The 25,344-nt window shown below is 38.4% G+C and overlaps 1 protein-coding gene across 1 annotated transcript in view; it reads left to right on the top strand.

The window, feature by feature from the left end:
• CFAP43 (cilia and flagella associated protein 43) overlaps window positions 1–25,344 on the top strand; it is a 105,589-nt gene that overhangs the window by 11,346 nt on the left and 68,899 nt on the right. Inside the window, exons 4-9 of the mRNA XM_068549044.1 lie at window positions 2,026–2,193; window positions 6,896–7,046; window positions 12,442–12,601; window positions 15,923–15,990; window positions 17,681–17,812; window positions 21,925–22,041. Of these exons, the coding sequence (XP_068405145.1) occupies window positions 2,026–2,193; window positions 6,896–7,046; window positions 12,442–12,601; window positions 15,923–15,990; window positions 17,681–17,812; window positions 21,925–22,041 (796 nt within the window). The remainder of the gene's footprint in view (window positions 1–2,025; window positions 2,194–6,895; window positions 7,047–12,441; window positions 12,602–15,922; window positions 15,991–17,680; window positions 17,813–21,924; window positions 22,042–25,344) is intronic.

Below are 25,344 nucleotides of genomic sequence, written 5' to 3'. Positions count from 1 at the left end.
CCAGTGTGAATGCGCATTACTTTACTGGGCACCACTTGGCTGCTCTGTCCTGCGGGTGGTCTTCTGAGGGGCCGTAATGGACTACTGTGAACATGGACAGTCCCTGGGCAGTGACGCAGGGGGCTGGGGAAGGGAGAGGAAGATATGGGAACTTACCCACCTACTCCTGTTACCCTATCGATCAAAGTTTCCCTGCCCAGGGTATTAACTCCACCACACTTTCAGATTTATTGCAACCTGGGATGGCCCTGGGCGTGTGGAGCAGGCATGAGGTGTGCCTGTGAAGTTAGTTGAAGCCTACACTGCTGGACAGCCATCGAGTCAGCTAGGCAGAACAGGTGGTCCAGGTCCCAGGAACAGTGCGAGGCCGACAGGTATGGGGTGTCCCATAAGAGCTGTGTGACAGAGAGTCCAAGAGTCATCCCAGAAGGTAGTTGTGGTGAGCGGAGTCCAATCCTGCAGAAGTGAAGTTAGGCAAGGACTGAGAAGTGCCTGCTGGGTTTGAGATGAAGGTGGATGTCAGTGGATCTTGGAGACACAGAGCTATGTTGATGGAATGGTGGTGATGGGATGCAGATTTCCTGGAATGAGGAGTGGGAGTGAGAAAGAGGAGGCTGTGAGTTTAGAACAACTCACTCACTCGGGAAGTCTGGCTCGAAGGGAGGGAGAGAGACGTGGAAGGGTGAGACTGAGGGAGGGCTTTTTTTTTTCTTTAGATAGTACAGATGAGCGCTTAACTTAAGTGCTGAGTGGGAGGAGTCAGGAGAGAGGGAGAGTCTGAAGATGCAGAAGAGAAGGAATAATGGATAAACTAACATTCCTAAGAAGTCAGGACCTGTAGGGTCCAGAGCACAGGTGGTGAAATTGGCCCTAGGCAGGAGGAAGTATATGCCTTCATTGTAACAGAAGAGGAGAGGGAAGGAATGATACACATCCTGACAGGTCATTACACTCGATAGCAGAAATTTGGAGGAATTCTCAGCTGATGGCCTCTGTTTTCTTTGTGGAAATCAAAGCCATTTACTGAGAGTAAGAAGGAGGTGGAGGAGTTTGAGTCTTCAGGAAAATGGAGAGTATTAAAAAACCAGCACTTTAGAGAACAGGAGAGAAAACCAACCAGAGAAACATAGCAGGATTGGTGGTGGTATAGAGGGTCCCTGGGGGTGGTAACCACGAATTTATAATGTCACTGACACACATAGTCCTGTGATCTTTCTTCTTTTCTCTCAACTGCCCAGGCTTTCAGTCGTATCCATCCAGGGTTGATGGGTTTTCCCAGGCATCTGAGGCAGAAAGTCAAAAAATCCAGGGAACCGGTGATACCAGCAAGAGAATGGTTGATATTGATGGATGGGACCTTTGTGACGGGGATGGAAAGAGGTGGAAGCAGCAGGGAGCTGATAGACAAGGCGAGCTCCACACCTATTAGTTCCAATTTGCAAATCACAACCCTGAATGGAGTTCTGGCTCCATTCAGGAGCCAGACAGCTCACATTAATTTTTTTTCTGTATATGTCATCTAGCAAAGGAACTTGCTCATGGTAGGCATTCAAGATATTCTCTCAAATAGGTAAATGATTTAGTCTGTTTTAAGGTACTAGTACTGTGATTTTAAAAACTCAGTAAACGATCTACTGGCATCAGTGTGTACAGCGCGTCTCGATCTATGAGGAGTACTCACGTGTGCTAAGAGATTTAGGTACCTACACTTACTTTTCAGCAAATGTGATGATATATTCCATTTCCTACATTTGAATGGGTCAAATCCAAATTTGATAAGGAGGATAAAACAGCCTTAGTAGCATATTGAAGAGTAATATTTTAAAATAGTTATTTTGCTTTCCTAGGAGGGCACACTATAATGGTAAGCATAATTATTTATAAATTTGATATTAAGATCACAGATTAATAAATTATATCATAAATTCTCAATTTATGTAAATTGTTTTCAAATAATTAGATAAATGTTCTCAAGATATGAAATTCAAATGAATTATTTTTCACCAAACTCAATTTTCCTCTCAGGAACTGGGAATCAGGTGTCATTTTGTGCAAGAAATCACAACCCGGTATAGATGTGAGCCAGATGACCTTTAACCCCATGAACTGGCACCAGCTGTGCTTGTCAAGTCCAAGTGCAGTGACTGTGTGGACAATCGAAAGAAGTAACCAGGAGCATTATCTCAAAGCAAAGTAAGAGACTTCATTACAACACAACAAAGTGGGGATTTTTGTTTGCATTCATGTAACGTGATTGGATCAGTTTGGTGAATTAAGTGGCTTTATACATGCATCCTTTTTTTTTGTTTGTTTGTTTTCTAAATATTTTTAAATTAAGTTTTATTGGAGTATAGTTGATTTACAATGTTGCGTTAGTTTCTGCTGTACAGCAAAGTGAATCAGTTATACATATACATATATCCACTCTTTTTTAGATTCTATTCCCATATAGGTCATTACAGAGTATCGAGTAGAGTTCCCTGAGCTATACAGAAGGTTCTTTTTTTTTCCTTCCTTCCTTATTTATTTATTTATTTTAAGCAGGTTCTTATTAGTTATCTATTTTATACATATTAGTGTATATATGTCAATCCCAATCTCCCAATTCATCCCACCACCATCACCCCACCCCCCTGCTTTCCCCCTTTGGTGTCCATACGTTTGTTCTCTGCATCTGTGTCTTTATTTCTGCCTTGCAAATGGGTTCAGCTGTATATACGTGCATCTTAACTTAAAACGTTCTTTCTACGTATATCAATATAATTTCCTTGGAGTGGTTGTTTGCATTTTGAAAGGATTCTCTGTGCTTTGATTTCCCACTGAGTTTCTTTTAAATATCAAGCTTTTCCCACATGGTTTAATTTTCCAAAATTGTATTTGCTCTTACTATTTCAAAACATGCCTATTGTGTGTATGTGTATATATATATATATATATTTTTTTTTTTAAAAGGTCATGTTTTCACTTTTTGCTCCTATTACTTTGATGCCCAATTGAAATCTCAAAAATAAGAAATTTTTAGATATGGGAAGTGTGTAGATTATACCTTCAGCCACATTATCTGTAAACAAAAGGGTAGTTGCATGTAGTGAAGTCATGGAATTGCCTGTTTAAATAGAACTGGGTCAAAGAGAAGTTCTATGACCAATGTCCTGGTGATAGCTGATAATAATGGTACCTTTGTTGAAAAGAATTCAAAGACTCAAGGTGCCCCTGAGCTGACCATTCTCATCATACTCCCCAAAGTCAAAGCGTAAGGAAACGTTGGACATACACATCCTTGAAATTGCAGTTTTTGAAAAACTGCCTTCTTAAAGAGCAATGTAAAGCTAGTAAATGAAGTTTTCGAATGGAGAACCCTAAGAGAGGCACTTCTTTCTCCTCAGTATTCTTTATGTCTCAATTTCATTTTTACAAGAACCCATTGAATAGCCAAATCTGTCTCAAGGCAGAGTTGACAACACTGTACCTTTTTATAAAGTGGGTAATGTCTCTATCAGATCCTTGCCACGGCAGGCAAGTAATTTATCACATCTTTCTCTCCTTTTGCTTCCCTTGAATATTCTTCTTAATTCTGAATGTTGAGTTGTGATTTTTCTATAAGCAGATAAAGTGGGAGGCAAAGTGAGTGGATTGTCCTGGATCAGAAAACAAGTAGGATTTGAAAATACTTAGTTAAGTCTTACATTTGAGTAGTAATTACTTTTTGTGTGATCATTTTTCAAAATTATTCATCATTCATAAAACATAACCAAAGACATTTTGAGTTTAACACATAAAGCCATGAATTCTCTAAACTCACTTTTATAGCCATGTTGTGGTTTAAAAGTAAATATTTGGCAAATCTGAAAATAAATTCTTGGTACTAGAGGTTGTAAAGGTAGCTGAATACAACCTACATTTATGTTTTTTTTGGTCCATGTGTGTTGCCAATATTTAAAATTTGAGAATTTTCTCATAAATATACAGATTATGATTTTCTCTTGAAATTTTGGAACCAAAGTTCTCACAAGTCAGCAAACCCTCTTGGTTGGAACTGAGTGGTGCCTGCCAGCTTTAGGGGGTGTATATAAAGAAAAAAACTCAGATTTTCTTTCTCTATATAGGCAAAAGCCTAGTTCTTCCCTACTGTGTTTTTCTTCTCCATGAGTCTCCCTTATTACAGTGAACACTTCAATTCTGACATTTGTGGAGGAGATTTTTCCCTGCACCAAGCAAGTCTCCTCAATACCAGCTGGGTGTCTTACCATTCAACTCAATTCTGATGCTATCTACCCAGAGACAGAATCAGATTCCATAGGCTAAGGGTTCAGTCCTACAAGACTGTCCTCCCCTTTCTGCTTCAGATGCTAGCTGCAGCCCAGGTTGTTACCTGTACTTCTGACTAAGTGGCTATAGATTAGAGGTTTCAATGACCCCCTCCTTGGGTTCCATTAATTTGCAAGAGCAGCTCACAGAACTCAGGGCAACACTTACTTACATTTACTAGTTTATTAAAGGATATGATAAAGGATACAAATGAGCAGCTAAATGAGATACGCAGGGCGAGGTCTTGGAGGGTCTTGAATGAAGGAATTTCTGTCCCATGGAGTTGAGCTGCATCACCCTCCCAAGTGTATGTGTTCACCAACCTGGAAGCTCTCCAGACTCCCTACCATTGTGATTTTATGGAGGCTTCCTCATGTCGCATGATCAATTATTTGCTCCATTTCCAGCTCCTCTGCTCTCTCTGGAGGATGGGAGTTGGGGCTGAAACTTCCAAGCTTCTAGTCATGGCTTGGTCTTTCTGGTGACCAGCACCCATTCAGGAGCCATCCAGGAGCCCACCTAGAATCGCCTCAATAGTACAAAAGGTGCTCCTAACGCTCTTATCACGTAGGAACTTAGAAGGGTTTCAGGAACTCTGTGCCAGGAAACTAGGAAGAGACCTATATACATATTTTCCACTGTCTCACAGGAGGGAAAACACTTTCCCATCTGCCATAATCCTACCTGGCCACACATCACCTGCTTAACCCCTGTCAGTGTTCAAATTTACAATTCCTGCTTTACATATTAACTTTAAAATTTTTTGAAAAATACCTATATACTTAATTTATGACTGTGTATTACTTGTACTTTTATGATATATATATATATATTTTTTAACATGTTTATTGGAGTATAATTGCCCCACAGTGGTGTGTTAGTTTCTGCTTTATAACAAAGTGAATCAGTTATACATATACATATGTTCCCATATCTCTTCCCTCTTGCGTCTCCCTCCCTCCCACCCTCCTTATCCTACCCCTCTAGGTGGTCACAAAGCACCGAGCTGATCTCCCTGTGCTATGCGGCTGCTTCCCACTAGCTATCTATTTTACATTTGGTAGTGTATATATGTCCATGCCGCTCTCTCACCCTGTCACATCTTACCCCTCCCGCTCCCCATATCCTCAAGTCCATTCTCTAGTAGGTCTGTGTCTTTATTCCCATCTTGCCACTAGGTTCTTCATGACCTTTTTTTTCCCTTAGATTCCATATATATGTGTTAGCATACTGTATTTGCTTTTCTTTTTCTGACTTACTTCACTCTGTATGACAGACTCTAACTCCATCCACCTCACTACAAATACCTCCATTTCATTTCTTTTTATGGCTGAGTAATATTCCATTTTATATATATGTGCCACATCTTCTTTATCCATTCATCCGATGATGGACACTGAGGTTGCTTCCATGTCCTGGCTATTGTAAATAGAGCTGCAATGAACATTTTGGTACATGACTCTTTTTGAATTATGGTTTTCTCAGGGTATATGCCCAGTAGTGGGATTGCTGGGTTGTATGGTAGTTCTATTTTTAGTTTTTTAAAGAACCTCCATACTGTTCTCCATAGTGGCTGTATCAATTTACATTCCCACCAACAGTGCAAGAGGGTTCCCTTTTCTCCACACCGTCTCCAGCATTTACTGTTTCTAGATTTTTTGATAATGGCCATTCTGACCAGTGTGAGATGATATCTCATTGTAGTTTTGATTTGCATTTCTCTAATGATTAATGATGTTGAGCATTCTTTCATGTGTCTGTTGGCCATCTGTATATCTTCTTTGGAGAAATGTCTGTTTAGGTCTTCTGCCCATTTTTGGATTGGGTTGTTTGTTTTTTTGTTATTGAGCTGCATGAGCTGCTTGTAAATCTTGGAGATTAATCCTTTGTCAGTTGCTTCATTTGCAAATATTTTCTCCCATTCTGAGGGTTGTCTTTTGGTCTTGTTTATGGTTTCCTTTGCTGTGCAAAAGCTTTTAAGTTTCATTAGGTCCCATTTGTTTATTTGTGATTTTATTTCCATTTCTCTAGGAGTTGGGTCAAAAAGGATCTTGCTGTGATTTATGTCATAGAGTGTTCTGCCTATGTTTTCCTCTAAGAGTTTGATAGTGTCTGGCCTTACATTTAGGTCTTTAATCCATTTTGAGTTTATTTTTGTATATGGTGTTAGGGAGTGTTCTAATTTCATACTTCTACATGTACCTGTCCAGTTTTCCCAGCACCACTTATTGAAGAGGCTGTCTTTTCTCTACTGTATATGCTTGCCTCCTTTATCAAAGATAAGGTGACCATATGTGTGTGGGTTTATCTCTGGGCTTTCTATCCTGTTCCATTGATCTATGTTTCTGTTTTTGTGCCAGTATGAAACTGTCTTGATTACTGTAGTTTTGTAATATAGTCTGAAGTCAGGGAGCCTGATTCCTCCAGCTCCATTTTTTTAAATCTAGTATTTGGTTTCATCTGGTTTTTGCTAGGTTTTTTTAATGAGTTGTTACACCTCCCATTTTGCTTACCACTGATATGCAGCAGTTCCATCAATGATTTGTTTCTGTTAATCTGATTATTCTGATGTCTCTTTTTTCCACAGGTCAGTAAAACTGCCTATGGAAGATGGGTCATTTTGTAATGAAACAGATGTAGTTTTTCCCCAATCATTGCCCAAAGATCCTATCTATGGACCTGTGCTCCCCGTGTCAGCCATTGCCGGACTAGTGGGTGAAGAGGCCGAAACGTTCAGGGTAATGACCTGGCCCCTCTCTGTGTTTGCCTATTTGCGTTCATGACCATCCCATGAGACGTGCAGGATAGAGAGGATCTTCCTGGTTTTTATTTCAGGCTAGCCCTGGAGGCCGCGAGAGATGAAGGCTCTGGAGTTTTGAGTTTGGGTGACTAGGAAGATGATGGCCTTGCTAACTGAAACAGGGGGCCCAGATGTGATTTCAGTTTTGGACATACTGACTTTGGAGCGCTGGGCAGCTTCCAGGTGGAGATGCCAGGTGGAAGCAGGCAACTTGGACCTAGTGTCAGGGAGGAGAAGGCAGGGCCGGAGACACAGTGTGTGGTCAGAGTCATTCCCTCAGAGAGGATAGTGGGAGCGTGGCGGTGGGCAGGGGATAGGGGGTGAGGAAAAGGAGAGAGAGGGTGTCAGGGAAGAGAGCCGGAGAGGAAGGAGTCAGCCAAGAGACAGGAGGAAGAAGAGGAGCCTCAGGAGGAACAGACACAGAAGCAGGAGCAAATCCAGGAGAAAATGAGGCCATGGAAAGCGGTGGAAGAAAGCTTCATAAGGGAGTTTGCCAAATTACTCATTTTTTTTCATTCAGCAGATACTTATCAAGCTCCTTGTAGGTAGCAGGCACTGTTTCAGGCAACAGGGTCGCACGGCGACCAACCAGGCATAACCCTGCTTCTCGGAGCTTCCATTCTACCAGGGAGACAGAGCGGCAACGCCACCAACACCAGAAGTAAAGAGATACAGCAAATCGTTGCGAAATGTGACAGTTATTACAACAGGATAAATGAGAGGTGGGCGTGGGGTGAGAGAGAGATTAACATGCTGCTCAAGGAAGGCCACTGGGGAGATGACTCTGAAGGACAAGGAGGCGTTCCTCCTACTATAAGCAGGGTAAAGAGTGTTCAGGCAGAGGGAACTGCGCCTGCAAAGGCCCTGGGGGAAGAAAAGAACTCAGTATGTTTGAGGAGCTGAGAAAAGAGCCCTGTGGCTGGAGCAGAGTAAGTGAGGGGGAATGAGGTGCCGTGATGGTCGAGAGCAAGGCAGGGAGCAGAGAGTGACACATGCAGGGCCTTTGGGATGAAGGTAAGGAGCTGGATTCTGCTGAGCCTCTGGAACCCGCGTTATGTGAGTGCTTGTGTGAAAGCTCCAGGCCCAGGAGAACAGAAATAGAGTTTCCCCAATGTTTCTGAACACTGCAGAGAATTAAGCTATAGATGTTTAAAATAGTTCCATGTGATAAGTAGTTTATCAAAAAAATCTCTGGCCAGCAAGGGAAAAGGTTGTATGCTCTTAGTATTTCCTCTAAAGGATGACAATTACTCAGTTTTTTTAAATTACAGAAAATAACTAATTCCTTTTAATAGTACAGGTCTTACCCTTGGAAATGCAACCACACTCAGCCACAGTGGGGCAGCAAAGTAAAAACAAACACATCAGCCATCAAGGTTTACAACTTGAAACAATGTTTCTATGCTTAGTTTTTGATGCCAAAGAACATTTGATGCCCACATTTTCAACCATCTCAAACCTGTGTGTGTGTGTGTGTGTGTGTGTGAGTGTGTATGTGCAGCAAATTTCTGTGGGAGCCCCCATCATTCACCCTTTGTGCCAACTTGATGGATCCTACATAAAACATTTAAAATTCAAGTAATTGTTCTTGTTATTTGAAAAATGCTATGAAATGCCTCCTTTAAATAATTAAATGTGAAGTTACCATTTTTAAAAAGTGCTCATAATAAACAGACATCTTTGTTTCCTAGGACTTTTGTAACTCAGTGTATTTTAACCTTTTTCTGAAAACAGAAATTTAATATTAAAGTATGACATCTCTAAATCATACAGGGAATATTATTAAAGCCATTTACTTTACATTTAAATTAGAAATCAACTTTCCCAGTATTTACTTCTTTCATCTTATAGACAAATAAGGTGAGAAAAATTGCTAAAACATTGAGTAATGTCTATACAATGAGTGAAAGCATAACTAAACTTAGATCTCAAATGTCTTGATTCTATTTCTTCCTTTGAATGAAATTTCTTGTGACCCAGTACCAATGGCAAAGAAGCCAGTAATGGCTTGACCTATTTAAGGGTCTTAAAAATTGACAAATGTGGATTTTTATAAAATTACAAATATTAAATACTCCCCTTATTTCTCTTATAGCTAACACTAGAAAGGCACATGATAGGACTTTAAATAGGCCCACATCACGTTACACAACTTATTTGGGGCATTAGAAATGGTATCCAGTAGTAGCATGGGGGAAATCAAAGGCAGATGTTATCTGGGAAGAAACTGGATCCAAGATAGTGAATTTAATCTCAAGGGTCCAGTTTTCTTTTTCCATCTACTTTTTTTTTTTTTTTTTAAGCAGAAGTTGCTAAATAGAAATTCCTTTTAAAACTCAAGTATTCTGACACATATTCAGATGCTTACAATTTCCAAAGCAATATTAAGTTGGGCTTGAGTTTTTTATATTTGGTCCTCAAGTGATCAAAGTGTTTGATTCCAGAGGACTGAACAAGGAGGTGGTGTTACCAACAAATACTTTTAAACACTATCGGCACCTTTTCTTTTAAAATTCTCAATTTCCAGGATTGAAAATTATTGTTTCTGCTTGCACCACATAATATTACATTCATTTTTAAATGGCACAGAACATATTTACTGATGAAAGAAAGTAATAGGAAGACAAGCCCAGGTTTATCTTAAAGTAAGAAAAGCCACACACAATACTAGTTTAATATACCAAGGCAAGAAAATTCCAAGTTTTAATCCTAACCTTCTGTGGCGTACATACAGATTCGCTGGTATTGTGAGAACCAGATATGTGTGGTTTTTTAAAGATTTTTGAGCCCATTGCCATACGAGGTAAGAGTCTGTCTTTTTGTGATTTATAGTCTAAGGTCATCAAGACAACCCAGGCAAATTTTAAATAATGATGATTAAATAATGGTAGTCAGTGAGTAACTCTTTTCCCTCTGAGTCAAATCTCAGTTTAGATACCACAAAAATGTCATTAATCAGCAACAGTTTAATCCTTTTGAGTGGTTTTGTCCCCTTTTTTTTCCTGCCCACTGGGTGGTGAAATTGTTACTCAAGTATTTATTTTCTAACAATCCAAGGCTATGAGGGCATGAAATAGGCCAATCATACAATTAAAGACAATGTATCCTTTAAAAAAAATTATCATGCGGAGTGCTCCTATGTATGATTTCTGCCTTAGTCATATTTCCAGGTCCATCCCAAATGATAATTCTCTCTCTGGCCACTTCCTTCACTCCACCAAGAACAAATTGCTTTCTCATAGATTCTCTTGTAATATTTAAACACTCTTCTACTATAGCCTACTATGTTTTCTGATTCTGATGTTTGTTGATACTACTTCTTCCCTTGATAGGTGATTATCCTATTGAGAAGAGGGTTCTCTTAGCAGTTGGCACAATACCTGCTATATAATCAACACCCAATAAATGTTTGTGGAAATATCAATTATGCAACAAATTTATATCAGTTGGGAATCCAGCAGAGTAGTTACTTTGGCAGTGCTACACCTGCTTTACCTTGAATCTGTAAACCTTCCCTAAATTAAAGAGCAGTATATATTATTCAAATAACTGAGTATTTATTACAATGGTGGCTTGCATTATCGAAGAGTTTTGAATGAAAAAATGGCTGTTTATATAGGTTTACAGTATTCTCCAACTATGAAACCTATTCCACCTTCCCCTGCTTTATTTTTCTCCCACAGCACTTTCAACACATAACATTCCATATATTTAACTTCTTAACTTATTTTTACTCTGTTTTCCCTCACCAGGATGTAAGCCCCATGAGGGCAGGTTTGTGTGTGTGTGTGTGTGTGTGTGTGTGTGTGTGTATTTTGTTCACTGCTACATCCCTGTAATTAGAACAGTGCCTGTTATGTAGCGTAAGTATTTGTCAGATGAATGAATAAAGGAATGAAATACATATGGAGCTCTCAAGGAACTTAAGAATTCTGTTAATTTGGCCATTCGCTTATTAAAAATGTTTTCTGTCCCAAATAAGGATGTACCACTTTTATAATTAGAAACAAATAAAAATATTATTAAAAAATGTTTTCTGTTCCTATGGCTGTAAGGATGCCTAAAGAAAGCAAAGACGTTATGTTGTAGCTAATGCAATTCTAAATAATAGTATAGCATTAAAAAAAAACTAATATAGTACTAAATGTTATATTATAAGCAAATACATCTGTAAATAGATAAATAAAAGTAAGGTAGTATGTTTGACTTGTTTAAATAGAAAGGAAAGAATGCCATGTTATGGTATGGTATGGTATGGTATGGTATGGTATGGTATGGTATGGTATGGTATGCCATGTTATGGTACCCTGAATTCAGGATCTTAATGAGTGCTGTGGAGGGCACGTGCCCAGAATAGCTACCATGGCTATTTTGACCTCTGGAAAGGAAAGCAGGTGGTCCAGGACTTACAAGGAGGCCTGCTCTGTGTGGACAGAAAGGAGGAGTGACCTCTCCCCTGCTGGACACAGTGTTTAAGGCTGCAGGGGGCATAACACTGAGATATTATCATCTAAGGCACAGATCAGCAAACTGTCACCTGCTTTTACATGGCTTCAAGCTAAGACTGTTTTTTACATTTTTAAGTGATTAAAAAAAAAAAAGGGATATGTGACAGAGACCTATGTGGTCCGCAAAGCCTATTCTCTACCTGGTCCTTTACAAGAAAAATTTGCCATAGACCCTTGGTCCATATTATTTTTAGTTCCCCAAACCAACATTTCTTCTATGTACGTCCCAAAGATTTTGTGCATTTCTCTCTGAGTTTTCCATGGAATCAAAGTCAAGTAGGATGTTTCATGAACTAGAGAGGCTACCAGAGGCAGACAAAGTGTCCACTTATTCCCCGTGACAGTTAACCAAGCAGAGGATCGAGGCCAACCTCTCCATAGCCACTCAAGGAAAATCACATTCATGTCCCCCTGCAGAACCAGGAGGGGAAAGGCTGACCAAAATCTTCCTCAAATGGTGTGATTTTAGCTAAACAATGACTTTCTTAGATCCAAGATATCAAAAAGTCCACCAAGAAACAGTGTAGAAGTTACTACTCAAGAATTTTGTGGGACTTCCCTGGTGGTGCAGTGGTTAAGAACCCGCCTGCCAATGCAGGGGACACAGGTTCGAGCCCTGGCCCGGGAAGATCCCACATGCTGCGGAGCCACTAAACCCGGGCACCACAACTACTGAGCCAGCGTGCGTAGAGCCCGTGCTCCACAACCAGAGAAGCCACCGCATATTCATCTGTTTTGTCTTGGAAATTGTTTTTGCTGAGTATTTCTCTGGCTCTTAAGCTATGACTGTTGTCTTAACACAAGGTTTTAAATCTTTCCTTGAAGCCTAAAGATGATCTATATGCTTTGCTTCACCCGACTATGCACTGCTGGACTCCAACAAGTGACCTATATGTTGGCTGTGAAGAGGGTCATCTTTTAATGATTAGTGGAGAAAACTTGAAGGTAACTGTGCTTAATAAGATAGAAGACGGACCACCAAGGGGTAAGAAACTGCTTTGCTTTGTCTTCCCAGAAGTGTAGCCATTGGTGATGGTTTTGCACTTGACAATGGATGTTTTGTTCCCTATTTTTCTCTTTCTAGAGACATCTTTGATTCCTCCTTCTTTATCCTCTAGTTTATTACCGAGTCCTCTGGATGTTTCTTGTAGCTACCTAATGTTTATTGAGTGCTCTATGCTCTAGGCTTTCTGCTATCACTCTATATGTATATTTCACATAATCCTTAAAACAAATTTGTAAGGAAATACATTTTTATCTTCATAATATAGATGAGGAAATGGAGGCATTAAGAGGTTAAGAAACATGCCCAAATTCACATAACTGGTAAATTATGGAGCTGACACCTGAACCCAGACAATGACTTCAGAGTCCAAGTTCTTAGCTACTATGCTATATCCTTTCCCATACATATGCCTGTTGTGTTTAATCAGCTAATGTGCCTTCCACAATGACCCTTTCTCCACAAGACCTTCTTTTAAGACCAACTGCCGTCTTGAAAATTACTTTTTGTTGCTTGGTTAGAATTTCTGAGAGAATCTGACCTATTCTCCTTGGATCTGGTGTCCATTCCTGGTCTCATCAGCTGTGGCCAGAGTTGGGCCTAAGTCAGAGAAGCCAATGTCACCTTGTGGGGGGCTACGTGTAGACACTTTGAGAAGGGATTCTCACCAGGGCAAGTTCTCCAACCTGACCAAGGCACTCTCCACTCCAATTCCTCTTATTGTTTCACACCTTGATTTCTGCAGCAACCTTAGGGCTGACTTCATTGACCTTAATCCGCAACTGACCCAAATCAGGCATCTCATCCCTGCCAAACCGCGTTTCTTGAAGACCATTTTCAACATATAACTCAAGGACTACTTTGCCTTGATTTCAAGCCCTCTCTAACCTGATCTTACCCACGCCATTAATATTATTTCCTGCTACTCCCCAGTATGAGTTTCCTGATCTAGCCAGTCATTTCTTCCCATCATTTTACAGACATACCACCCAGCTCATTCCCTTGCCACCTTACTCTCTGAATCCTCCAGTTCCCAGCTCAAACACCATATCCTACAGCAAGTTTTCCCCAGCTGCATGTCCCTTATCTGCTCCCTCTCCTGTTCCCTGACTCACTCCACGGAGAAAGTGAAGCCATTAGGTTCAACTTTCCTACCCCAGCGCCCATCTCTCTTCCCTTTACTGTCACCTGTACTCTCCAGGCCCAGTCCACCCTCTGACCTCATGTCCACAATGCCATCCCTCAGCTCTCTAAAAACTAAGCCTCTTTCTGGCCTACCTTTCCAGTTTCAGCTCTCCCGCTTGATCCTTTTAGAAGTTCTCATCATTCCTGTGCTCTCTCTAAATTCTGCCTGCTGACATTGGTAGTTACCTTTGTCTAGGATGCCCTTCTCTTCCTTGTCTACCTGGCGAAATTATCCATTCTGGAGCCTTCCTCTGTCCTCACCCCAACCTACAGGCAAAATCAGGTGCCCCATCTGGGGTTCCATCAGACTCACTTCTTTGTTAGAGCCTCATCCTGTGCTGTTACACTACAACGCCCCATGTGCCTGTCTGTCTTTGCCACTAGTCACCAACTCTTTGAAGTTAGGAACTGTGACTTACTCAAACTTTGGCTCTATAGTTTAATTCCAGAGATTGCTAGGGAGTAAATTGGCACTTCTGTGTGTTTGTAAAGTGAATTATCAAACAACGTTTCGCATTTCCAAATCCCTATCACACTTACAATGTTTTACACAATTTAGGACTTAGTTGTATGTAGTCTTTTTTTTTTTGGCCACACCTCGTGGCATGCTGGATCTTAGTTCCCTGACCAGGGATCGAACCTGCGCCCCCTGCAGTGGAAGCGCAGAGTCTTAACCAATAGACCACCAAGGAAGTCCCTGTATGTAGTCTTATATTGTTCACTATTTCCTTCCTGTACACTATTTCTTATTATTTTCATGATACATTATAAATACTTTCAAATAAATACTTATCTAGCTTCTACAATGTGGAGGACACTAAGCAAGGTGCCTCCGAGCTGACATAGGTGGCAAATATGTAATCTCATAATCAGTACCTTGAAGGTGCTGATTTATATTTTATTAAAGAGAATAAGACAAGTTGACAAATAATTGCAGCCAGGAAAATTAAGATGTGAGGAGAACTTCATAAAGTGCTATGGGAATTCAGATGAGGGAAAACTGCCAAGTTAAGTCATTTTGTAGGTGGCATTTAAAATAGCCCTTAAAGGATGGGTTCACAGACAGAGATGAGGGTAGGTGGAATTTGGGGCGATGGTATCTGCATAAACAGGAAAACATGGGGAAGGCTGAGAAAAAGAAGTGGTCCAGTTTGTCTGGAGCATCGAGTGTTATGCAGGAATAGTGGGGAACAAAGGGACATCCATCTGATACCATATCTGACCTTGAATGTCTGACTAAGGCATTTATACTTAATTCAGCTGACAGTGGACTGACATCAACTCCTGAATGGGGATGTACCCCAATTGGAATTGTGCTTGGGGAGATTAATTATCCATAGTTCAGGGAAGCACAATCCTAGAAGTGGGTGGCTATAAGTAGCAGGCACCTAGACTAGGCCAGGAGTCATAGCAACCTGGACTCTAGTGGCAGTTGGATTGGAAAGAAGAGACTGCTGGGGTGAATAGTCTTTGGAGGAAAGGACAGTATGTGTCTTAGCATCTGGCAAAATGCCAAGCATGTAGTGTTCAGTAAGTAAAAGTCTGATACATGTCTCTGAGCCTTTGATCTTGTAGTTCTTGCGGTTTATCTACATAAAAGGTAATATGCTTTTTGTTACTTTCCCCAGGACAATATTTTATTAATAACAAAGTTCTTATATATCACTTTTTCTTTTTACTTTTTTAAGTCCACTGTGTTTTATTTACTTAGGTATAAATTTATGTACCATAAAATGTACAAATCTTAAGTATACAGCTTAATAATAATATAGTTTTTGTCTTTTTTCTTTCTGACCCCTTAAAATCTCTGATAATTGCTTTCCTAAAAAAGAAAATATATTAACTATATAATTCCACAATGTTACTTCCATAGATCTGATGATACAGAACATTAAAAAAAAAAAAAATACTTGTGTGATTTACATCAGTAGTCATTGCAAAGCAGCTTTTATTCTTCATTGTTTGAGAAGCATAGCACATATCCTGATAGGAAGTTGATTTGTGGAAAGAAGAATTACAAAGAAATGAATAGTCCTAGGAAAGCAAGTGAGATTAATTACTCTGTACAGCACTTTTAATTACGTGTCACCTGTTTTACCTTGTTTTTCTTTTCCAAAGTTGGAGGAAATCTTGTCAGTCCAGTCACCATGGCATATCAGAAGGGAGGCGTGCTTGCTTCTGGAATTGTAATGTATTTTTTTCTTCAAAATTAATTGCTTTCAAGAAAATATACAAACATCTGAAGCTAACACAACATTGTAAATTAACTATACTTCAATTAAAAAATGGTTAAAAATTTATTTCAAATAGAGAAAAAAAGAAAATATACAATTTCCATTTGCTGCCATTTCCTATGATGAGCCATAATTTGGGATGTCAAGTTCTGTCAGATTATTAATTAAAATTCTGTTTGGGGAGATGTTTATTGTAAAACTTTTTATTATGAAGAATTTCAAATATATACAAAATTAGAGATAACAGAATAATGATCTATCATATGTCTATCTTATTGCAAATAAGCAAAAACAGGATTAAAAAATCCAACCCCCCAAACACACACACACACACACACACACACACACACACACACACACACACACACAGGAAGGAGTCAAGTCTTACAGAGTTCACCAGCCAGTAAGTGGAGAAGCTGGGACTTGAACCCAGATGTGGCAAACTCCAAAGTTCTTGCTCTCATTTATTAGGGCACATAGCCTCAGTAAGTATGAAAAGAGGTCAGACCAGGTTACATTTCCATGTGGTTGTAATCAATGCTAAGGTTTGGTGCCGACCTACACTAAAATCTCAGGTCTACTGGTAGCCGTCCCAGAACACTGTTAGCTTTGTGTCTTCTTTTGCCACAGATCACATCTCCAGGAACCTAAGGGCAGCTAGGCAATGATGTCAGAATGAGAGATGTAGCTCCACCAACAAGAAACAATCTGGAGCTCATTAACCTACATGTAGCTTGAAATCTCCTCTCCCCAACCTTGCAACGGACTACTTCCTCCTACATTTAGTCTGCATTTGTCCTTCTCAAGGCCACCCTTGGTGTGTTTTTTTAACCTAGTTTAAAGGAGAGATTGGAGCATCTGCTCTGGTGAGGGATGGAGAATGATGATGGGCTTGGAGAAAGCACCTTGCACATTTCTCCCCCCAGGTCTCAAGTCTGAACCCAGCCATCTCACAAATGCCTACTCTTAATTATTATGGGGTCTAATCTAGAAATGATGGGTGAATTTGCCCAAAGCCTTTTCATTACTGTAAAAATAACTTAAGTTTTTCTTGAGAGTAGTTAAATTAACCTAAAGCTGTTTACAACTAACTGATCAACATTTAACCAACCCTTTTTTACGGGATATTTGCCCTGTTTCTAGCTCTGTGTGAAAAACTAGAAAAGAAAATAAACAGCACACTCCCTACCTTTGAGTCATTTAGAGATTTAGGAAATGCATGTAATGATGATTATACATACATTAAGGCTAAGGTCTTTGAAGTAAGGAGACTTCTGGATACCAGGCACACGATAAACTCTGCCTCATCTGCCCCACCTCCTATATAATGAAGAATGTGTTAAGAAGATAAATGCTAAAGAAGTTCAAAGAAAGGAGAGATCAGTAAAATTTTAGGTAATTGAAAAATATGTCACAAAAGAGATAAAATTGAAAATTGACCAGGAAACATGGTTAAAAGTTGGCTAAATAAAGGTAAGAAGCCAGGGCATTCTAGATAATGTAAACATAGATGATGATTCCAAAAATGAATAGTAGATGGTAATCAATAATTCTTAGCTTGTTTGATGAGGAAAGTATATTGAATACTATGCATTGATCAAGACTAATTTTATTCATTTATCTCATTGTTTTTGGTCTCTAGGATGGCTTTGTGTATTCTTTTCTTATTAAAGATACAAATTACAAAGTAGAGGATTTTCTTGAGGTTGAAGGGCCTGTGGAACATTTGATGTTTTCTCCCAGTTACAGAATGTTGCTGATTCAGACAGACAAGGTATGCTAGATGGTGGTTTCTTGACATGAAATTTCAGATATTATTATTATCATCATTGCATGACAGGAATGAAGGGCAGAGTGTGTTGCAGAATGATACACTACTAGTCAGGACTCTTTAACTTGCAAATGAAAAAATACTCAATTTAAAAGACCTAAATAACAGAGGGATGTTTGTTTGTTTGTTTTTGTGTGTATAACTGAAAGCAAGCAAGGAATTGATATAAATCCAGGAGCTCCCATGATGCTGCATGCCTTGTTTTTCTGCCATATCTTGGCTCTGTTTCCTCTCTGCTTCCTCCTTTTCTATGCAGACTCGCCCCTGTGGTGTCAAGAGAGTCTTCTGCAACTCCAATTTTGTATTTTTATCCTCTTGGTGACCCTGGTAGAAAGATACCAGTTGGAAAAAAATGTCCTGGAATCTAGACTCATTGTACTAACTTGGGTCACCTCTCTACCCCTGGGTCAAGTACTATGTCCAGAGGGATTCTAAACTCTCATTGACCAGGCCTAAGTCACATGACTACCCTTGGACCCTGGGTAGAGTCAGTCCACCCAAACATGAACTGAGACTGGGGTCATGGGTGGTTCTCTAAGGAAAACACAGGTTCTGTAAGAGAAGAAGGGAGGGAAATAAATACAGGATAAAATCAAATGCCACCTGAATTATACTGTTGGGAAGACTCCTAGGTCAGGATATATTAGTTTATATTGTTAGGCAATGATTTTAGATGAATTACAAGTAAAGTTCAATGATTTTCTGCCTAAAAGAAATTTAAATTTAAACATGGAAAGACTTAAGTTTCTGTAATTACCAGAAGTTAAACTGTGCTAATGATGTTTTAATAAATGACAAATTTAAAATATCTATGGAGAACAGGAAACAATAAAAAAGTAACATAACAGAAGGGAGAAAGACACAAATAGAAGTTCTAAAAAAGAAAAATATACTAACAAAGAAAAAATTAAATGAATATGTCTGACAGAAGACTGGAGAATCAATGAACTGGAAGATAGATCAGAAGAAGCTGTCCAGAATGAACCCAAGAGACAAAAGTATGAGAAATACAAAAGGGAGGGTAAGAGAAATGAATGATACAGTGAAAAGATCTAACATGTATTTGATTGGAATCCCAGAGAGGAGAGAGAGTGAGACAGAGGTAATATTTAAAGAGATATTTTCCAGAACTGATTAAAGACATGAATTTACAGCTTCAAGAGGCCCAGTGACTCCCAAGCAGGAAAGACATACACACTTAGACTTAACAAAGTGAAATTTTTGAAAGCCAAAGACAAAGAGAAAATCTTAAAAGCAGTCAGAGGAAAAAACAGATTATTTCAAAGGACTTTCAGTTACACTAACAGCTGACTACTCTGGCAATAATGTAAGTAAGAAAGAGTGGAATGAGATCTTCCATGTAGTGCAGGGGTCAGGAAACTGTGGACCCATGGGCCAAAACCAGCCTGGTGCTTGTTTTTGTAAATAAAGTTTTACTGGAACACAGTCAGACCCACTTGTTTATGTATTGTCTGTGGCTGCTTTCACACTACAATGGTAGAATTAAGTAGTTGTGAGAGACCACGTGGCCTGCAAAGCCTAGTATATTTACTAGCTGTCCTTTTATAGAAAAAGTTTGCTGACCCCTGATTTAGTGAAATAAGGTTACTACCACCTGGAATTCTATACTCAGGGAAAATACTTTTCAATACAGGGGTAAAAAAAGACTTCCTAGACACTCCAGAATTGAGAGTTTGTTAGCACATCATCACTAGAGAAAATTCTAAAGAATGTACTTCAGGCAGAAGGAAAATGACCCCAGGTGGAAGGACTGTGATGCAAAAAGAATGAAGAGCAGTAGTAAATGTGTAGAGAAATGTAAGTGAACACTGACTGTATAAAACAACACAAATTATTCAAAGTTGGGTTCAAAAATAACATTGAATTAAAATTCCAGACAACAATAATGTAAGTTGGAGGGAAAGGAGTAAATGGAATAATGTATTTCAAGTTTATTTTATTGCCTGGGAGGAGAGTAAATGTTTTAAGTAACTTCTGATATTTATAAGTTAAGTATGCATGTTCTGACTGCTAAGGTAACCATAAAAGAACTGAAACATCAGATGAAATTTCCACATCATATAGGGGGGAAGTGAAATGTTAAAAAAAAAAAACCCAAAACAAGGTAAGAAAAGAGAGAAAGAGAAACACAAAACAAGTGAGAAAATAGAAAGCATAAATTAAAAAGTAATGTTTAATCTCAAATATACTAGTAATTACAATTAAAACAAAACAGAATAGTTGGTCTAGTTAAAAGGCAAAGATTACCATATTTGATTAAAAAAAAATCCAAACCTAACTCTGCACTGTTTTCAAGTGACATATCTAAAGCATAAGATTGAAAGTAAATTTTTAAAAATACAGTAACATTGAAAGTAAATTAAAAATTGAAAGTAAATTTAGAAAATGGGAAAAGATATATCATGCAAACATTAACCAAAAGAAAGCCTTTGGAGATATGTTAATATTAGGCAAAAAAGACTTATAGGCAAAAATCATTACTAAGAATAAATGGGCTTATTTTAGAATAGTAAAAGGTTAAGTTCACTAGGAATACATAAACTTTTAAAATATATATGTACCAAATAAAATAGCCTCAAAATATATAAAGCAAAACATGACAAAATGACAAGGAAAAACAAAATCATGATCTCAATAGGAGATTTTAATATACTTTTCTCAGTACATGATAGAATAGACTATGTGTACTCAACATAGCAGCCAAAGTGAGCAAAGCATCTCTGTCTACTACTCAGAGCCCTCCAGTGATTCCCCATGTTATTCTGAGTAAAAGCCAAAATCTTCACTATGCTTTACAAGGCCCTTCATGATGTGGACTCCACTCCCTACACTGGCCTTATCTCCAAAGACTCTTCTTCTTATTCACCCTGCTTCAGTCATGCTGGTCATCATGCCGCTTGCTTATACGCACCAGGCATGCTCCTCCCTCAGAGTGTTTGCACTGGCTGTTCCTTCTGTCTGGAATGCGTTTCCCACAGAATCCACGTGAATCCCTTCCTCATTTCCTTCAAGTCTTTTCTCTAAACACACCTTCTCTGTAAAGCCTTTCTTGGACACTTAGTTTAGAATTTCACCCTCTTATCTTGCCATGTCATATCCTCTTTCCCTGCTTTATTTTTTTCTTCTTACAATTATTGCTCTTTAACTTACAATATATATTATTTAGATATCTTATTCATTGACCAAATTCCCCAGTAGAATGTAAGCTCCATAAGGGCAGGGAACTTTTGTCCGTTTTGTCCTCTGATGCAGCCCCAGCATCCAGAGCTGTGTCTGGCACAGTGTATCCACTCAATATTTGTTGAAGGAATTAATGAAAGGTAAATGAATGAAAGGTAAAATCAGTAAATACCTACCAAATTTTAGACCTTACAGAGTTGTATTTTTTAGATAAACAGGAACGAAAATATTCGTGTTTAACCCAAGTAAACTTGAAGAACTTGTGATCAGTTGAAAGCAGACTTCTTATTGCTAGTTAAATAAACATACCGTATTACAGTTACTTGGCAGGGATGCATAATGTACAGGATAGATTTTTTGGAGAGGTGAATTTGGAACCTGAGAATGATAAACAAGTCATAAGTAACAGCTTCAGCCACACCTCTACAATTTTCACAAATGTACATTTAAAAGTTTTTGTTAGTGCCCACCATGGTCTAGTATGTGATAGAAGTTAGTTCATCTTAACAACTTTTCTGGTTTTCTACATTTTCCAAATTTTCTGCATAAATAGACATTATTTTTAAAGTCAGGAAAAAGTGCTTTGTTATGTATTGTAATCTTAAAAAAATGCTTGGAAATGGAGAAAAGAAGAAAGTCCTATTAATTGATTATTTTAATTGAGGAATGAATGAATGAATCAATAAACATTTATATTTTAAGCTCCTCAAGGTCAGGGCCTTACTGAGTTTATCTCTACTTTCCCACTACCTTTTCTCACACAGTGCCTTATTCACAGTAAGCATTTAATAACTATTTGTTGAACTGAACACACAACAATTGCATTATTTTTTTCTTTTTTGGTATATTTATAGGGATCTATTTATATTTACACTTTTGATGAGGAGCCAACCTTTGAAAAACTCCTAGCGGCTTGTGATGGGAAATTTCAGGCAACAGACTTTATCACACCTGGAAATGAATACTGCATGGTAAGGAATATTGTATTGTTTCATAGTACGATTTAAGGGTAAGATTTTGGAAGTTCATGTGCAACCTGTTGTAAATTCCTGCATTGGGATTGGGAGCACGACGTCTTAACCACTGGACCACCAGGGAAGTCCCCCGAGGGTACTCTTGAAGATGTGGTAGAAATGCCAACCACTTCCATCATCAAATTTACTCCCCAGTTAGAATGACATTGTCATATTGTGACTTCATAATATTAAGTCTCTGAACATGACCAAAGCAATTAAAATCTTAGGAGCCATCCTGTTTGTTTGTTTTTAGTTTTTAAACTTTTTATTTTATACTGGAGTATAGTTAACAATGTTGTGATAGTTTCAGGTGTACAGTAAAGTGATTCAGTTATACATATACATGTATCTATTCTTTTTCAAATTCTTTTCCCACTTAGGTTGCTACATGATATTGAGCAGAGTTCCCTGTAGGAGCCATCCAGTTTGTATTCACCATCCAGGCTTTCCAAGCCAGATCATCAAACACATTCATTGCTAATGAGTTGTCAACACTTATTAAACTATTAGTGTTTACCCTCTCAGAGTGATGCAGCCCGATCTGAAAATGAAAATGAAATAGTTGCCATGCACAAAACATGTATTCAGTCTACTTAGAAAAAACAAAAAACAAAAAACCTTCCCTCTACATGCAGAAAAGAAATTTTTTTTCTGGTGTTTAACTGCTTACTTTTAGTTGATCTCAAGAAACATATTTCACTTTTCATATGATTCATCAACAAATCCATTAAGATTTTGGGAGTTCTAGCAAATAAAAAAACACATAGACTATGGAATAGGAAACACTTAAGGTTTCTTCCAATCTTCAGATTCTGATTATGTGATTTTTCTTCCAGATGTTCTCTGTTAAGAATTATGTCTGTTTTTAGGGTTGTTTCAACTCAATAAAAAAGTTTAATACAAGATTTTCATGTTTAGGATTTAGATACTTGATCCACAGTATCATGTTACCCACTCCCTAGTGTTCAAGAAACAGAATTTAAATTGTATCACATTGCAGTGACTTTAAGCTGCTTTCAGTCTTGATCCTGTGAAAGAGTAAAAATTATCTGTAAAAATGAATATGAACTTTGGGTTTCCAGTCCAGCATGTAAAGAACCTCACAACAAGAAAAAAGCTGAATTGGGCTTCCCTGGTGGTGCAGTGGTTAAGAATCCACCTGCCAATGCAGGAGACACGGGTTCGAGCCCTGGTCAGGGAAGACCCCACATGCCGCAGAGCAACTATGCCCGTGCACCACAGCTATCGAGCCTGCGCTCTAGAGCCCACGAGCCACAACTACTGAAGCCCACGTGCCTAGAGCCCGTGCTCCGCAACAAGAGGAGCCACCGCAATGAGAAGCCCGCGCACCGCAATGAAGAGTAGCCCCCACTCGCTGCAACTAGAGAAAGCCCATGTGCAGCAACAAAGACCCAATGCAGCCAAAAATAAATAAATTTAATTAATTAATTAATATATCTTAAAAACAAAAAGAAAAAAGCTGAATAAATTTAAAATCAACAATTCCTCTTAGACCCATCAAAGAATTGAGGTCATAGGGAAAACCACTCCCCCCCAAGTTATAGAGACGGACAGACAGATGCAAAGAATTACAGCTTACTGGAGCAGATGCCCAGAAGTAGAAACCACCACTGGAGCCAGTACCCAGGGGGATTACAACTGGAGAAACTGCACATTTCAGATCAAAACAAGGACACCAGAGGAAATTTTAGTTTCTGACACATTCAGCTACAGCAAACAGTAAACACAGTCTAACTCCTAGCCAGATAAACATAAAACCTCACACTACAGCCTATTTAATTCATATTCTTTTACCCAGTACATCATGTCCAGCTTTGAACAAAAATTATAAGGCATACTAAAAGACAACAACAGAAGAGACAGAGCAAACATCAGACAGAGCAAGCATCAACTAGACTCAGATATGACAGACATGTTGTAATTACCAGGCCAGAAATTTAAAGCAAACTATGATTAATATACTAGGGATTCTTATGGAAACAGTGGACAACATGAAAGAATGACTGGATAATATGAGCAGAGATATGGAAACTCTAAGAAAGAAAAAAAGAAATATTAGAAATAAAAAGCACTGTAACAGAAATGAAGAATGCCTTTGGCGGGCTCATCAATAGACTGAATATTGCAAAGGAAAGAATCAATAAGCTTAAAGAAATGTCAGTAGAACCTTCCAACACTGAAATGCAAAGAGAAAAAAGAATGAAAAAGAAAGAACAGAATATCCAAGAACATGGGACAATTATTAGTGGTATAACATACACATAATAGGAATACCAGAAGGAGAAGAAAGAAAGGAAGGAACAGAGGAAATGTTTCAAGTAATAATAGCTGAGAATTTTTCAAAATTAATGACAGATCCAGGAAGCTCAGAGAACACTAGCGGGATAAATACCAAAAAATCTACACCAAAGCTTGTTATATTCAAATGATAGAAAATCAAAAACAAAGTAAAAATTTTGAAAAAAAATCCAAAGGGAAAAAAAAACCTTACCCTTGAAGAAACAAAGATAAGAATCACAGTGGTCTGCTCTTCAGAAATCATGTAAGCAAAAGTAGAGTGAATATCTAAAGTGTTGAAAGAAAAAAAAAAAAACAAACCAACCCAGGATTCTGTATCCAGTAAAATTATCCTTCAAAAGTGAAGGAAAAAATATTTTCTCAGACAAATAAAAATGGAGGGAATTTGTCACTAGCAGAACTGCCTTGCAAGAATGTTAAAAGAAAATTTTCAGAGAGACCAGCAGGCAGAAGATCAAAATCATAGGTGAATTGAACAATACCATCAATCAACTGGATCTAATTGACATCTATAGACTACCTCATCAAATGATGGCATAATATACATTCTTCTCAAGCTCACATGAATAATCCACCAAAATAGATCACATTCTTGGTCATAAAACATACCTTAACCATTTAGAAGAAATACGTTCTCAGGCTACATGGATTTAAATTAGAAGTAAATAACAGAAAGGTAGCTGGAAACTCCCCCCACCCCAAAATAATTGGAGAGTAAACAACACACTTCTAATAACACATGGCTCAAAGAAGTCTTAAGAGTAATTAAAAATTTGAACTAAATGAAAATGCATATACTACATATCAAGATTTATGGGATTTTGCAGTGAATACAGGGCTTAGAGGGAAATTTATAGCATTCAATGCGTATATTAGAAAAGAAGAATGTTTAAGATCAATAATCTAAGCCCCCACTTTAGGAAATAGAAAAAAAAATTA

The sequence above is a fragment of the Eschrichtius robustus genome, chromosome 7 (genome assembly GCF_028021215.1).
Source record: "Eschrichtius robustus isolate mEscRob2 chromosome 7, mEscRob2.pri, whole genome shotgun sequence".
NCBI lineage: Eukaryota > Metazoa > Chordata > Mammalia > Artiodactyla > Eschrichtiidae > Eschrichtius > Eschrichtius robustus.
This window is presented reverse-complemented; position numbering and strand designations above follow the sequence as displayed.